The 14,004-nt window shown below is 35.2% G+C and overlaps 1 protein-coding gene across 1 annotated transcript; it reads left to right on the forward strand.

Annotated features, from left to right (window-relative positions):
• Positions 1 to 410: 410 nt before the first annotated feature.
• LOC124446653 (sodium-dependent multivitamin transporter-like) lies at positions 411 to 11,502 on the forward strand. Its single transcript, XM_046997500.1, has 15 exons — positions 411 to 804; positions 1,655 to 1,720; positions 1,935 to 1,986; positions 2,638 to 2,705; positions 2,798 to 2,952; positions 3,294 to 3,434; positions 3,751 to 3,880; positions 5,053 to 5,141; positions 5,596 to 5,708; positions 6,246 to 6,316; positions 6,935 to 7,021; positions 8,361 to 8,545; positions 9,733 to 9,833; positions 10,268 to 10,416; positions 11,172 to 11,502. The coding sequence occupies exons 1-15, from the start codon at positions 466 to 468 to the stop codon at positions 11,226 to 11,228; spliced, it is 1,803 nt and encodes a 600-aa protein (XP_046853456.1). The 5' UTR covers positions 411 to 465; the 3' UTR covers positions 11,229 to 11,502.
• Positions 11,503 to 14,004: the final 2,502 nt, after the last annotated feature.

Genomic DNA, 14,004 nt, shown 5'->3' on the forward strand with positions numbered 1-14,004 from the left:
ACCTTTAACATGGGTTTTGGAGAAATAAAAGGATGTCCATAAAGTTGCTGTGCTAAGCATTGGTTGCCTTTCTCCGGTTGTTAAAGATATCGTAAAACCTGGCTGGCCAGTTTCCAAACATTGCAGCATTGTTACAAATGGCAATCCTGTCTAATCAGCACATGACTGAGAGCGCTCATTTTTTCAAAACGGCTGAAAACACTCCTGGAAGTATTCTAACTTTGATAGTTGCAAATTCGCAATCTTTTTGCGATAAGTTATAGTCCTTTTCGTTTCACAACGATTCGTTCTCATCGATCATCAATTTGCTCAATGTGCACCAAACAACTGTAAATAATTTATAAACTAAGACCTTTTGACACTACAAGGCTTGAAGGAGTACAGTAAGTGAGCTCCAATACAAAAGTATCTCGGCTCGCATTACATGCTGTTATTCTTTGATACGCAAAAGTGCAAGATCTTAAAATGGCAGAAAAAGGCTTCCATGTTGCAGACTACGTCGTATTTGGTCTGATGTTGTTGATTTCAGCAGCAATTGGTATTTATCATGGATGTACTGGAGGAAAACAGCGCACGACCAACGAATATTTGCTTGGAAATCGAAGTATGAAGACATTTCCCATAACAATGTCGTTGCTGGCCTCATTTTTCTCCGCCATAACTTTGCTTGGCGTTCCCAGCGAGGTTTTTACATACGGTGTCCAGTATAATGTTTTGATCCTGTCTTTCTTTCTGATCACGGGAACTGCTGCCATCATATTTGCGCCAATTTTCTATGGTTTACACTTGACAAGTGCTCATGAGGTAAACGAGTGTGTAATAATTTTTTTACCATACGCGCATTTAATAAAAACTAACTATTCACCCTCTTCTTTTAAGATCATTGACAATGCAGATGCTAACTTCTCACTCAAAATCAAAGAAGCACTTCACATGAACAAAACTAACCCTAATCCTAACGTTTTTCCTTTTAACACAAAATTCAGTCTGTAAATACACTCATCATTAATTCTAATCAATATTTCATTGAAATATTGATATATAATCTACTCGTAATTGTATAAACAATACAATAACTATGTCATATTACTACTATATATATTTGTCCCACGCATAATATTCTTTATTATACCGAAGATGGCATCATGAGATGTTGAAACATGTTTATTTTAAACAAACTTGTCGTATTTATTAAATGCGCATTATCAATAGTGCTTGTACGCAGTTACGGTAACATTTTTTTCATTTGTTTGCATAGTTAGTGATTGTTCAAAGAGTACTATTTGCTTCACACAAGACCTAAGTTTAACTTGCATGATTACAAGTGAACGAAAGCAAAATGTTTTCATCTTCCTTGAATATTATTCTGTGAAATTTTATAACCAACTGGTGTTATCATAAATATCTACGGATCATATATCATATAACTTCACAAAATCACGTGCAAATTTCCAAAAGGGAAAATCCAAACTTTGGTAAGTTCTGTTGAAAGCATAAAATAACAACTTTACTAAAAATGCACGATACCCGAATTGAAAGAATTTTTGGTATAAACTCGAATTGAAAGAATATAAAAACTTAATGCACTATATTTAACTGTTTCCTCTACACTTTCCTCTATTAAATGATGTTTTTTCCTCATTTTTTTTTCAAGTATCTCGAACTCCGATACAGCTATGGTGTGAGGAAACTTGGTTGTTTTGTGTTCGTCGTTCAATACGTAAGTCAACATGCCCATGCACTTATTAAAAGCAGCTTTTCAATCAATACTTTTCTAGGGAATTTCACGTGGTGCTTAACAACGATTCGACAAAGAAAACAGTGCCTTTCATAAATTTAATATTAAAAAAAATTCCTATTTATTGTTTGCATGCTCTTTATGACAACGATTTGTTGTTTCTTCCCTAAAAAATCTTTATTTTTGTCATCAATAGTTGCTGTACCTCTCTGTCGTGTTATACGCGCCATCGTTGGCTCTCAAAGCAGGTATCTTATTAAGCATGATTTCCATCTGCAACGAAACATCTTCTCTTCTCGGCAAAAATCAAGGACTTAAAAAGCATGAAACATTCTTTATAATAATATATTCATTTGATATGATTAAAAAACAAAGACATTAACACGTTCATTAGTCAAAGGCCAGACTTTACTAACTTCCAAAACTTTACGTGACTCTAAATTCCGAGTGCCATGCATCATATACTTAAATAGATGTTAAGGCTGTGTATGGTTTGACTCCACCCATAAATCATGAATTTTTAACCCACAAAATCATGAGTGGTAAATGACAATCCTGAATGCGTTGAGGGTATTGAACAATTACGAAACGTTTACCCTGTTTGAAGTGCCTGATCGAAACACGCGAGAATTAAGTGAGAGTTGAAAAAGTGAACTTTTCTTAACTCGAACAACATTCCCAAGTGTTTGCCTGGGCCATTTATAAGCACTTGAGAATATTATGTTACTTTTTTCATAAGCACTTTTTATCCCAGTCTTAGGCAAACATTGGCATGTATTCAATTGAGACAATACGCAAACGAAAGCTCAAAAAGCACAACCAAATAATCGAGGTTTCCGAGGAGAACCCTTCAGTGATATAAGTTTGTGAAATATTTTTTTAAGAGATTTGATTTTTAGTGGCAGGTGTACCTCTTGCCACATCGATCATCTCAACTGGAGTCGTTTGTACCTTCTACACCACTTTGGTAAGTTGGAAAACCGTCTCAACTTTCAAGTCTCCCAACCAAGCAATATCCCAAGCTCATTTTCAATAATTGATCGGTTGCACTGCATTCAGGGGGGGTTGAAAGCCGTGGTGTGGACGGACGTTTTTCAAGCCGTTGTTATTGTCATCGGTCTTATAACTGTTTTTATCGTCGGAACAATCAACGTCGGAGGACTTGGCAAAGTTTGGAAGATAAACAAACAAAGAGGAAGATTGAATTTTTTCGAGTAAGGAATAATTCGTAGTGTCAATGCCAAAATGTTCACGCACAAACCAAACGCTCATTTATACATATTCTTTTGTTTGAGGGCTAAAAAATTTTTCCTTAGCTCAATGTTATTATTTTCCATTATGATTTTTGATTCCAGTCAATTCTGCGAAATAAATTACAACAATGTTTCTATTTCACAATCGTAAGAGTAAGACTACAAGCTCATATATTTGAGTTATTGAAAAGCCCAAAGGGCAAGTGTACAGTTTTCAAAAAGAAGGCAGCACTAGCATTTTATGGCCTTACGAAGAAAGTTATGCTGAGAGGAAAGACTCACTGTTTGAAAACTGTTTATAGTTTTGATCCTGACCCAACTGTCCGTAACACATTTTGGACTTTGACAATTGGCGGTGCATTCTCTTTGATGCTTCCATGGACTGTAAGTCAAGCTGCGGTGCAAAGATTTCTCGCTTCAGAGTCCATAAAAACTGCCCAAAGGTAAGTATATTTTCCCTATGAATGGTATACTACATGAGCTTTTAACAAATTAGCTATTCATATGTCTGTGTAAAGGCTTCTTTGTGAACTGGGCAAGAAAAGATTCGTTCGTATCGGTAATAATGAAAGACATTTTGCGGTATCATTTCATTTTATACACTTTTGGAAAAATTTTTCTGTTCTGTCGATGCTTTCTTTTTCAGGAGACACTTTGCACGATAACACATGTTTCTTATTTTAACAATTTTCTATGTTTGAAATAGGAAAGTTAAAATATGATTTCCCAAGATATATATCGATCATGGAATAATTTTAGATCTCTTTGGCTCAGCATTCCTGGTTTAATAGTTGTGGTAACACTCTGCTGTTTTGACGGTCTTGTTATTTTTGCTGTCTATGCAGACTGCGATTTGAAAGAATCTGGCAAAGTTACCAGCAATGATCAGGTATTTTGGATATCATCTATGATATATAATCATAAATGTTAGAGACCAGGCATGGTGAATGGGATCAGGGTCTATATATCCACTTTATCAGATAGTTTCAATCGGGATGGGCTCTTTTTCTGGCCAATGAAATGACGAGTTCGTGTGATGAATGAAAAGACGACTTTTTAAGATGTCGGCATTTGAAATTTCAGTTGTAAATAGAATTACATTATCTGCACAATCATTCATAGATCGTCAGCCCTGCTATAGTGACGGAGTAAAACAACATTTATAATTAGGTGAATTAATGAAACTCTTATTGTCAATAAAGTTGACGCTGACACAAAATCCGATGAAGTATATGCTGAATACATACCACCCATGCGGGCCCTCTTTCCAGCCCGGCACCAAAATAAAAAACCCCATTCCCTCCTTGGACCTTCGAGTGTCTTTTGCAGTTAGTACTTAAAAGGTTCTACTGCAGATAATATATTGCTTGCTTAAAGTAAGAATGCTTTTTTTTATTTCATAACACGCTTCTTTCGCAGTTTACATACAGCAAAGTAAAAGCAGAAGATCACTGCAATTTGAAACAATGTAAAACATTTTCAGTTTTTTCTGAATGACAAAGCAACTGTATTTTTGAATCCGAACGAAGAAGAAGTAAATTCTTAAAAAAAGAACGAAGTATATCGCCACCCATGACACAAGGGTAGAGACTGCATAAAAAACATTTCAGTGAATCATTTTTGATTTTTGCAAGACTGTAGGCTTGCAAAACATTGAGAAAAAGCGATTTGGAGTAATTAATTAGAAGCATCAAACTGTATCAAAGTCCTTCATGCAAAAATAAATCCTCCCTGCGAAAATAAATCCTTCCGGCAAAAATAAATCCTCCGTGCACAAAATAGCTTTTATGAAATTGCAGTTTTTACCATTTCACTGACGAATGGTATTTCTTAACCATCTGTCAAAAGGCTCGCCGCTCGCACTACCATGGCTCTTTTGAGGTCAATCGCCTCCGAGTGTAAAATCCTGGAAATTTATTGTGCTTTTGCTCATTATTTTTATAAGAGAATACTCTAGATTGTATTGATGCTTTTTATAAAGCCCTATATCCAAATGATGCACATTTTTAGTAAACGAAAAAATTGAAACTTGCAGTTGCTTAACCATTTCTTTGATGTCAGGTCCTACCCTATTTCGTGATTGATAAACTTGGCGGGCTAAATGGCGTACCTGGTATCTTCATGGCTTGTCTGTTTAGTGGATCTTTAAGGTAAGCATCAGCATTTACCATTTATTTTGTCATGCCGTCCCATCTATGATGTCCATATTGTACACGAGTAGCTAGATCACTGAGCTCAGTATCGATGACAGGTGTATGGTGTTAAAATCAAGAAGAAGAAGAAGAAGTTTATAGTTGAGTTTTGTCTTAAGTGCTATTGTTTGAGTGCATTGCCTCTGCCGTGTACAACATTAGGGATTTTTTTGGAGGCTTATACGAACTGGACATTTTACATTTTTACATGACTTTTAAAACATTAGGAGGCTTTGTAAAAAAAAGAAGATAATCATGGCACAAATGCGTTTCCAATATAAGACCAATCCTTTAAATATTTTGTTTGCATGTTTTTGTATTGTTGAGACAACCTTTCTTTCTGCAATAATCTATTGCATGTACGATTCATAAGCAATTTAAACTTTTAAAAATGTGAAACATTTTTTTATAGCACGGCATCTTCTGGGCTCAATTCAATGATAACCGTCGTGCTAGAAGATCTTGTAAAAAAGAGATGGACAAATCTCTCGGACTACAATGCTACGAATATTTCCAAAATGCTTGGTAAGATATATTTTACACAACACATTAACTTAATTTTGTTTACCAAAAACTGCTCGCTTAATGTAAACTAGAAACTTTTTATTTCGTGGCACGTAGATCGGAGGCAACAAATTTCTAAATAACCTCATCTTGAAACTTTTTCATGAATAATCTACCAAGTACACGCTTTGGGTGTTGATCAAACCATACAATTCCAAATTAAGTTTTGATAGACATAAGGGGCTTAATAAACCTGGTTTATATCTATTACTGTAGCAGTAGATAGCACAGTAATTAAGTTCTTGAATGAATGATACAATAATACATTACTTGCAAAGGGGTAAGTGACCCCAAATTTTTGAACAAACAAGTCCAGTTGGTAATTTTTTGATTTCCATCTGGGTAGATGGATATCAAAACCTCTAGCAAATTTCTGCTAGTTAAGATGCACAAAAATCAGCCGGTACACCCATTGTATCTTTTCTTTTTTCTTATTAATTTTTCGTTTATCAAGCTCTGACCGTTCTCGTGAAAATCTATACTCATTTTTTTATACAGCAGTCGTATTTGGTGTAGTTATGACATGCGGTGCATTTACTATCCAGTACTTTAGTACTCTTGTTCTACAGGTGGGCTAATTACTCTTTTACACTGTGTATATCCCTGAACATGGTTAATTTACCATATCTTATACTTAGGTTAGGGGCAAAGCTCAGCTTCAGTTTAATTGGCTATTTAAAATACCCCCAATAAAATCACTATATTTTTTTCATTGTCTTAACTCTTAGTGGTGTAGCTAGCCTGCTTATTCCTACCACACTAATTTTTCTTTGTTTTCCAACTGTAAAAGGAATAGATTTCAAAAGAATGAAGGAAATTAGTGAATGATGAAAATGATGAGAAATTAACAAGTTTATAAATATAGATTTTTCAGGTTGTTGCAATCCTGAGCAGGATTATTGGTGTCAGGTACCAGACTCTAAAGATGGCCACCGCCAAAGATACCGAAACCTTAGTCCACATCAACATCAATAACTCCTTCTCCAGACTCTACTAACTTTGACGATCTAAATTTACAAACATGTAGCATTTACAAACATTCACCTCGTTCTGCAATCACATAGCAGAACTAAAACTTGTTAGTTCACTTACTACGTCGCCGCTTTCTTTAGTTTTAAATTATTTTTTTGCGCTATATAGTAGTTTGAATCAACAGTTTTATTTTTTGTTTTTGCTTTATAATTTAGCTTGTTCACAGCATGTTTGGTATCATAAGCGGTCCTCTTCTAGGAATATTTTTGATGGGTGTGCTTTTCCCACGGGCAAATTACAAGGTGAGTACCCACTGATAACTTCAACGTATACAAAGGTACATCAACACTACAAAGGTACATCATCACTACAAAGGTACATCATAACTACAAAGGCACATCATCACTACAAAGGTACATCATCACTACAAAGGTACATCATCACTACAAAGGTACATCATCACTACAAAGGTACATCATCACTACAAAGGTACATCATCACTACAAAGGAACATCATAACTACAAAGGCACATCATCACTACAAAGGTACATCATCACTACAAAGGTACATCATCACTACAAAGGTACATCATCACTACAAAGGTACATCATCACTACAAAGGTACATCATCACTACAAAGGTACATCATCACTACAAAGGTACATCATCACTACAAAAGTTCATCATCACTACAAACGTTCATCATCACTACAAAGGTACATCATCACTACAAAGGTACATCATCACTACAAAGGTACATCATCACTACAAAGGTATATCATCACTACAAAGGAACATCATAACTACAAAGGCACATCATCACTACAAAGGTACATCATCACTACAAAGGTACATCATCACTACAAAGGTACATCATCACTACAAGCGTTCATCATCACTACAAAGGTACATCATCACTACAAAGGTACATCATCACTACAAACGTTCATCATCACTACAAAGGTACATCATCACTACAAAGGTACATCATCACTACAAAAGTTCATCATCACTAAAAGGTACATCATCACTACAAAGGTACATCATCACTACAAAGGAACATCATCACTACAAAGGTATATCATCACTACAAAGGTACATCATCACTACAAAGGTACATCATCACTACAAAGGAACATCATAACTACAAAGGCACATCATCACTACAAAGGTACATCATCACTACAAAGGTACATCATCACTACAAAGGTACATCATCACTACAAAGGTACATCATCACTACAAAGGTACATCATCACTACAAAGGTACATCATCACTACAAACGTTCATCATCACTACAAAGGTACATCATCACTACAAAGGTACATCATCACTACAAAGTTCATCATCACTAAAAGGTACATCATCACTACAAAGGTACATCATCACTACAAAAGTTCATCATCACTAAAAGGTACATCATCACTACAAAGGTACATCATCACTACAAAAGTTCATCATCACTAAAAGGTACATCATCACTACAAAGGTACATCATCACTACAAAAGTTCATCATCACTAAAAGGTACATCATCACTACAAAGGTACATCATCATTACAAATTTACATCAACACGTAAATCAATTATTAAATGACGTTTACTTGGCACATATAACTTCATTAATTTGTCTTCTGTAGGGAGCTTATTTAGGAGCTTTGACTGGGTTTATTTTTACTCTAACTATTGCAACATGCGGAATGATATATCCTCCGGACAAAAAGGCAGGGGACATTTCAATCAAAGGTTGCAAATTCTACAATAGCACTTTGTATCTTAATCAAACAATCGATGGAATTATTTCAAAGCCTTTTGTGCCTCACAGGTAGGTCGAGGAAAGTCTCTAATGGAAAGTTTCACTTAAGAATTTGTAGATTAGTTGTACAATTAGTTGTACAAATCACAATTAGCTTCACTTCGTATCTTAATCAAACAATCGATAGAATTATTTCAAAGCCTTTTGTGCCTCATAGGTAGATCAAGGAAAGTCTTTAATGAATATTTTCACTTTACGTTTGAAGTCAACTGAGCGCATTACCACTAGTCGTCAGTGGCGTCACCTTACAAAAAGGGCGTCGTCAGGGCAGTCATCTTACAAAAAAAGAACAGTCAGATAAATGCAACTAAATTAAAGCCAAGCCACTGCTACAGCTTTTTCCTGTAGTACTGCTATAGGAACTACTATAGATGTTTTGTAAACAACATAAGCATTTCACAGTTTTGCAAACATCGTGTCAGTTTTATCCTTTTATAAATTTTGACTTGCGTCACTCATTAAATGCCAGTATATAGGAAACAAATTAATCTATGGGAAACAGAGCAGTCTAAGAGTATATAAGACCGATCTAAGGATAACGGATCAATATAAGCAAAACAGATCAGTCTAAAAAACAGATTAATCTTAGGATAATAGGTTGATGCCTATTATCCTAAAGAAGACTAATCGGACTTGGGGAAACAGATTAGTCAATAAAACAGATTAGCCTAAAGATAACAGATTATTCTAAGGAAAAAAATTAATCTTAGGATAACTGATCAGTCTCAGGGAACGGAAAGATTAATGCTCATGCACATGCATAAAAGGCAAGTTATGTAATAAAACAAAAAAAATGCGTCAATCTTGCGTGAGCATATAAGCCTGCCGTTAATCAAACTTATTTCTGAAAAAATCAAGAAGAGAAAACAGTTATATATATGTAAGGCCTAAGCTACAACGTTGATTGAGATGGAGGGATGTATACTCCAGTTGTGTCCGACTGATTTCTTTTGAAAGTGAAGTGTTTTTCGGGTACAAACAACTGAATATATGAATATTCACCATCTCCAAATTAACGTTCTAGCAACGGCCCTGTGTACAATTTAAACTGACAGTGGTGTAAACTCAAGTATTGGAAACATATGAAAATATGAATCATGATGGTTACTCGGTTGCATTATCAAATTAACTTGATGATTGTCCCAGAATTTTTATAGCGTTATTTAACAGTGCCATTTCCATGCATATCCACTTAGTGAGCCGTTAGCAAAGTTGGGAAGCTTGTCTTATTTATGGTACTGTGCTACCTCCGTGTTCACTACAATTGTTGTCGGAGTTCTTACCAGTTTGCTTTTTGGTAAGTCAACATCTCTGAAAGCAACTTCTCGACCAGTCTTAATATTTTTACCGACGAAAACAATATGATACTTGTTAAAATGAAATGGCTTATTGTACTGGAGCAGTATGCAAATGTCCGTGTAATATCCTAGATCCGCCCCTGACCGTGTTAGTGTTTTTGTTTTTCTCCCTGCTCTTGACTTGCAACCATTTTCCTGAGATTTATCAAACAATGTTGCTCGCCCACGTCGGTCGGTGCCAACAACAACACTGATAAAATCGTTTTTGGATCAGACCACCAACGCCGCTGAATTGTAAGTCAAGAACAGGAATAACCACGTCTTTCTTCTTCCTCAGTAGTTGCACCATGTGCAAGACATTTCTGCCATTTAAATTTTCCTGTTTTTTTTTGTGATAATAATATACAGCAAATACTCCTTTTCTCCAATGTAGAAAGAAACAACGATCGTCAAAACCGGCCACGTCCCGAGTTGCTTTTCAGTATTCCTCAGTTTTTCAAATCGTTATTTTGTTGCCAGAAAGAAAAATCGAGTTCGGATGAAAATTCGTATTTATCGATTCAACTGCACAATAAAGAAAAGGTAACAACCTCATCCCCTCTGGCGATACTTTCAATTCGTTTTTGTTCATGTTGACAATGCTCTTTGTACCATACACCCATTGAAACAGCCGATATCTAGCGTAAAATTTCAACGTATATTTCTACTAGTGTACAGCCGTCTCGCAAAATTAGTCGTGCTATGATTATGTCTTTGTGTTCATTTATTGTAAAAACAAAAGACTTTTAAATATATGAAAAATGCTGGAGAGGCCCCCTTCACACAATGTCGTATGGCTAGAATATGATAAAGCTCCACGCAAATCAGATTAAAAAACCTAATAAGTTTACCTTTTCGATGAATAAATAGAAATAAAACACAATTAAAAATGTAGAATTGGAACAAGCACGAGCATTGCCTTTGTTGGCGGCTGTCTACATTGTGTTGAAGTAAATGCTTTGAACCCGGGAGTATCGTTACATGTTTGTAGATGTAGATCGTCCAGGTTGGTATAGTCCTGAGAAGGACTATTTTTGTTGTTGTTGACTGTCGAAACGTCAGTGTTAATACGTCATTGTGTTGTTGACAATATATGTTTAACTTTGTATGATGTTGAATATTACCACACCTTACAGTCAAGATGACTTGCAGTCTTGAAAAGAGAATAGCAGAACTAAAATTTATGGGCTGACAACGCCCCTGCCTGTATTTTACAATGAGGACCACAAAAAATATCGAACGATTATCTGACCAGAAATCAGCATCAATAGAAGATTAGAAGATTCTTTAATTTGCAGGGAAGAAGCAAAGACGAAACTGTTCAACTAAAGGAGATCAATCGTTTGGATATGTAAATTGCTTCCGTTGGTTCTCTACAGTTGCATGCCTATGAAGGTGGATATATATGGGAAATTAATATTAAAATTTACCATGTATTTCTGAAGATCTATTTCTTTACTGCATGCACAATATGCTAATTTGACTATGAATTTTATAAAGTTTTAACAAAACTTTCATATCATAGAAATACGATGATTTTTCTATATCTTTAAGACTAATGCCTAGATTGGTATTTTGTTGACAGATTGCAGAATTAAGTTTATAAAAGATCTGAATTCGACCTAAAAATGTCAGGGGCACGCTAATTGGTTTGTGTGTTGACGATGGGATGGGGTGGCGTAAACATTTGTATAAGTATTCAGCTCTGATTCTATTTAAAGTGATTCAATGAAACTTCAGAAATTTTCTCACCAGTGCAATAGGAAATAAGTACCACCAAAGGTTGAAAAACAACCAAAAGTGCAACAGCCATGTCATTAACCATTTTAATGACAGAAAGGGTGCTGTGTCTCAAATGAAAATTCTTGGTTACAGACTGGGCTATGGCTGATCTCATCAAATATATGATGCAGCTAACATCTGAACAAACATACACGAAGTCCAATGGCTCATGAATGAGGAAAGTTGTCAAAACCACGTGCAACCAAATTCACCCCAGAGCTTCTTCGTAAAGCACAACCATTAATTGATAATTTGGCCACGTTTTGAAGAAATATTTTCATTATTTTCACTACTTTTTTGAGGAAGTTTTCAAGATTTCGACGCTTTGTTAAAGAAAACTTTATGTAGTAAAATTGGCATTTCTTTCCAACTCGTCTATTGATTGTCGAATGTTCTCTCAACAGTAGCAGATATTTACGTATTGTTCATCAACGAATATTGGGGATGCGACATTTGAATTGAAGCGTATTACTAAAATACCAAAAAGGCGGTCAATGCTGCCTGCGTGAGTGTGAAGTACACGAGAGTCACTCGCATGACAAAGGCGCCTATGGTTTCAAATTTTGCAGAAACACACAAATCATATGGTTGTTGATCCAAGACTAAAAACTAAAGAGAATAGATTTCAATATCAGTGCCACATGCACACAGCTTCAATTCCAACACGAATGTTGCAAAAATAATCATCTAAAGATATACGGTTTGGATATAAGCATTCCTTAATTTCTCTCATTTTTGATGATTGAAGAATTATATATTGGCCTGCTATAGCATAAGTAAATGTAAGAAACAAAAGAGTTACCATCACCCTACATATATAATGTATTTTGATTGGGAATGCGCCCTTTAGATTGCGTTTTAGATTGTTGTGTTTTATACACAGAAATCAGAGGTAGATCAAGAAGCACATGAAATCTTTTGAGAGTTTTTATTTACTGGCATGAAGATGAAAACAAAACTGTTTATTTTAATAAAATGACATTTTTGACAAAAGCCATATGTTCACACCTTCATCGACAATGGAAAATGACAGAAGACAACACAAAACAAGCTTGCCAGTTTTAACAGCTCACTACAAACTGGAAGTAAATAACTTTTAAAAAGCTATGTGAAACGTTTCAATTTTAACAATTTTAATAAAAGTAGCTAACAGAAATGTTCAACAGTTAAAAATGATGCACGACTACAGCCCCCTTAAACTTTAAGCCACAATAAAAACGGCACACAGCTACAAAAATATCAAAAATTGGAATCACGGTGGGAATCAACACGAGGCTATATCACCACATCGAAACAGAAATAAAAGGAATCAAATTACAGAATGAAGGCCTGTGGAAGATTTGGGTTAAAAAAGAGTATTTTAAAACTAATAGAATAAGTATATTTAAATTTAGCATTTTCGTGAAAGTCGAATTGGATACGCACCGGTATTTTATGTAAACAGTAAAGCTTATGAACTTACATATGCTGGTAGCTAGTTAACGACCCCATTCACAGATTTTCTGATTGCATGAACTACAAACGCAAGGCAACAGATGCAGTAACACACTGCCTGAGACTGGAAAAATGTATTGAAAGAATCAAAGGACTTAAAAAAAGCGCTTGCTATGGTATGCGTTGTGATATATGGCATATGTTGTGATAGGGAAGGTAACTTTCAGCATTTTATATTGTTCTATTTTATGCATAGAAATCAAAGGTGCATTTCAAAAAGAAAAAAAAGCGTAGGAAACGTTGATTTTTTATCGAATGCCATGAAAGCAAAGCTGTTCAATTTCATAGATGACATTTTTGACAAAAGTCATATGTTGATTATGTTCACACCTTTTAGCAACATGACGGAAGCACAATTAGCTTACCAGCTTCATTGCCAAGCAAGTTCAAAGTCATGTCAAACGTATTCATTTTAAAACAATTTTAGATGCCCGAAGCAGACTACTTGAGTCATCAAGTATTACTATACACGCATATGCCGTTGATACTTTCACCCAAAACGCATTTGTAAGATAAAATCTTAAATTTTGCAAGCTGTAAGCTTTAGGTGTGCTGCCTTGCTCGCTCGTTACGGCAGCAAAAAAGTCTCAGCCTAAAAGGTTTATGCATGGCCATTGTTCTGATATAAATTTATAGATAGACTTTCCATGCCCAAATCTGGAATATATTGTCTACATTTTCTTTGGTAATCACTCTAGAAAATGTTACTTTACGACCTCGGCTTTATGTTTTTACCCCAATTATGCAATTTCCATTAACTTCAAAGAGCGATAAGCCAATACTGCACGTAAAAATTTCTTGAAATGAGGCCAGAAACCCTCGGTTTCAAGCAACCAAGAAACGTCATTTCTTAAA

The sequence above is a fragment of the Xenia sp. Carnegie-2017 genome, unplaced genomic scaffold (genome assembly GCF_021976095.1).
Source record: "Xenia sp. Carnegie-2017 unplaced genomic scaffold, XeniaSp_v1 HiC_scaffold_22, whole genome shotgun sequence".
Taxonomy (NCBI): domain Eukaryota; kingdom Metazoa; phylum Cnidaria; class Anthozoa; order Malacalcyonacea; family Xeniidae; genus Xenia; species Xenia sp. Carnegie-2017.

Excerpts from the sequence above, each read along its gene's own strand:
- LOC124446653 (XM_046997500.1), top strand. The coding sequence starts at position 466 with ATGGCAGAAAAAGGCTTCCATGTTGCAGACTACGTCGTATTTGGTCTG. Across the intron at positions 1,987-2,637 it reads ATCGTTGGCTCTCAAAGCAG|TGGCAGGTGTACCTCTTGCC; the intron begins GTATCTTATTAA and ends TTTGATTTTTAG. Across the intron at positions 8,546-9,732 it reads AAGCCTTTTGTGCCTCACAG|TGAGCCGTTAGCAAAGTTGG; the intron begins GTAGGTCGAGGA and ends ATATCCACTTAG.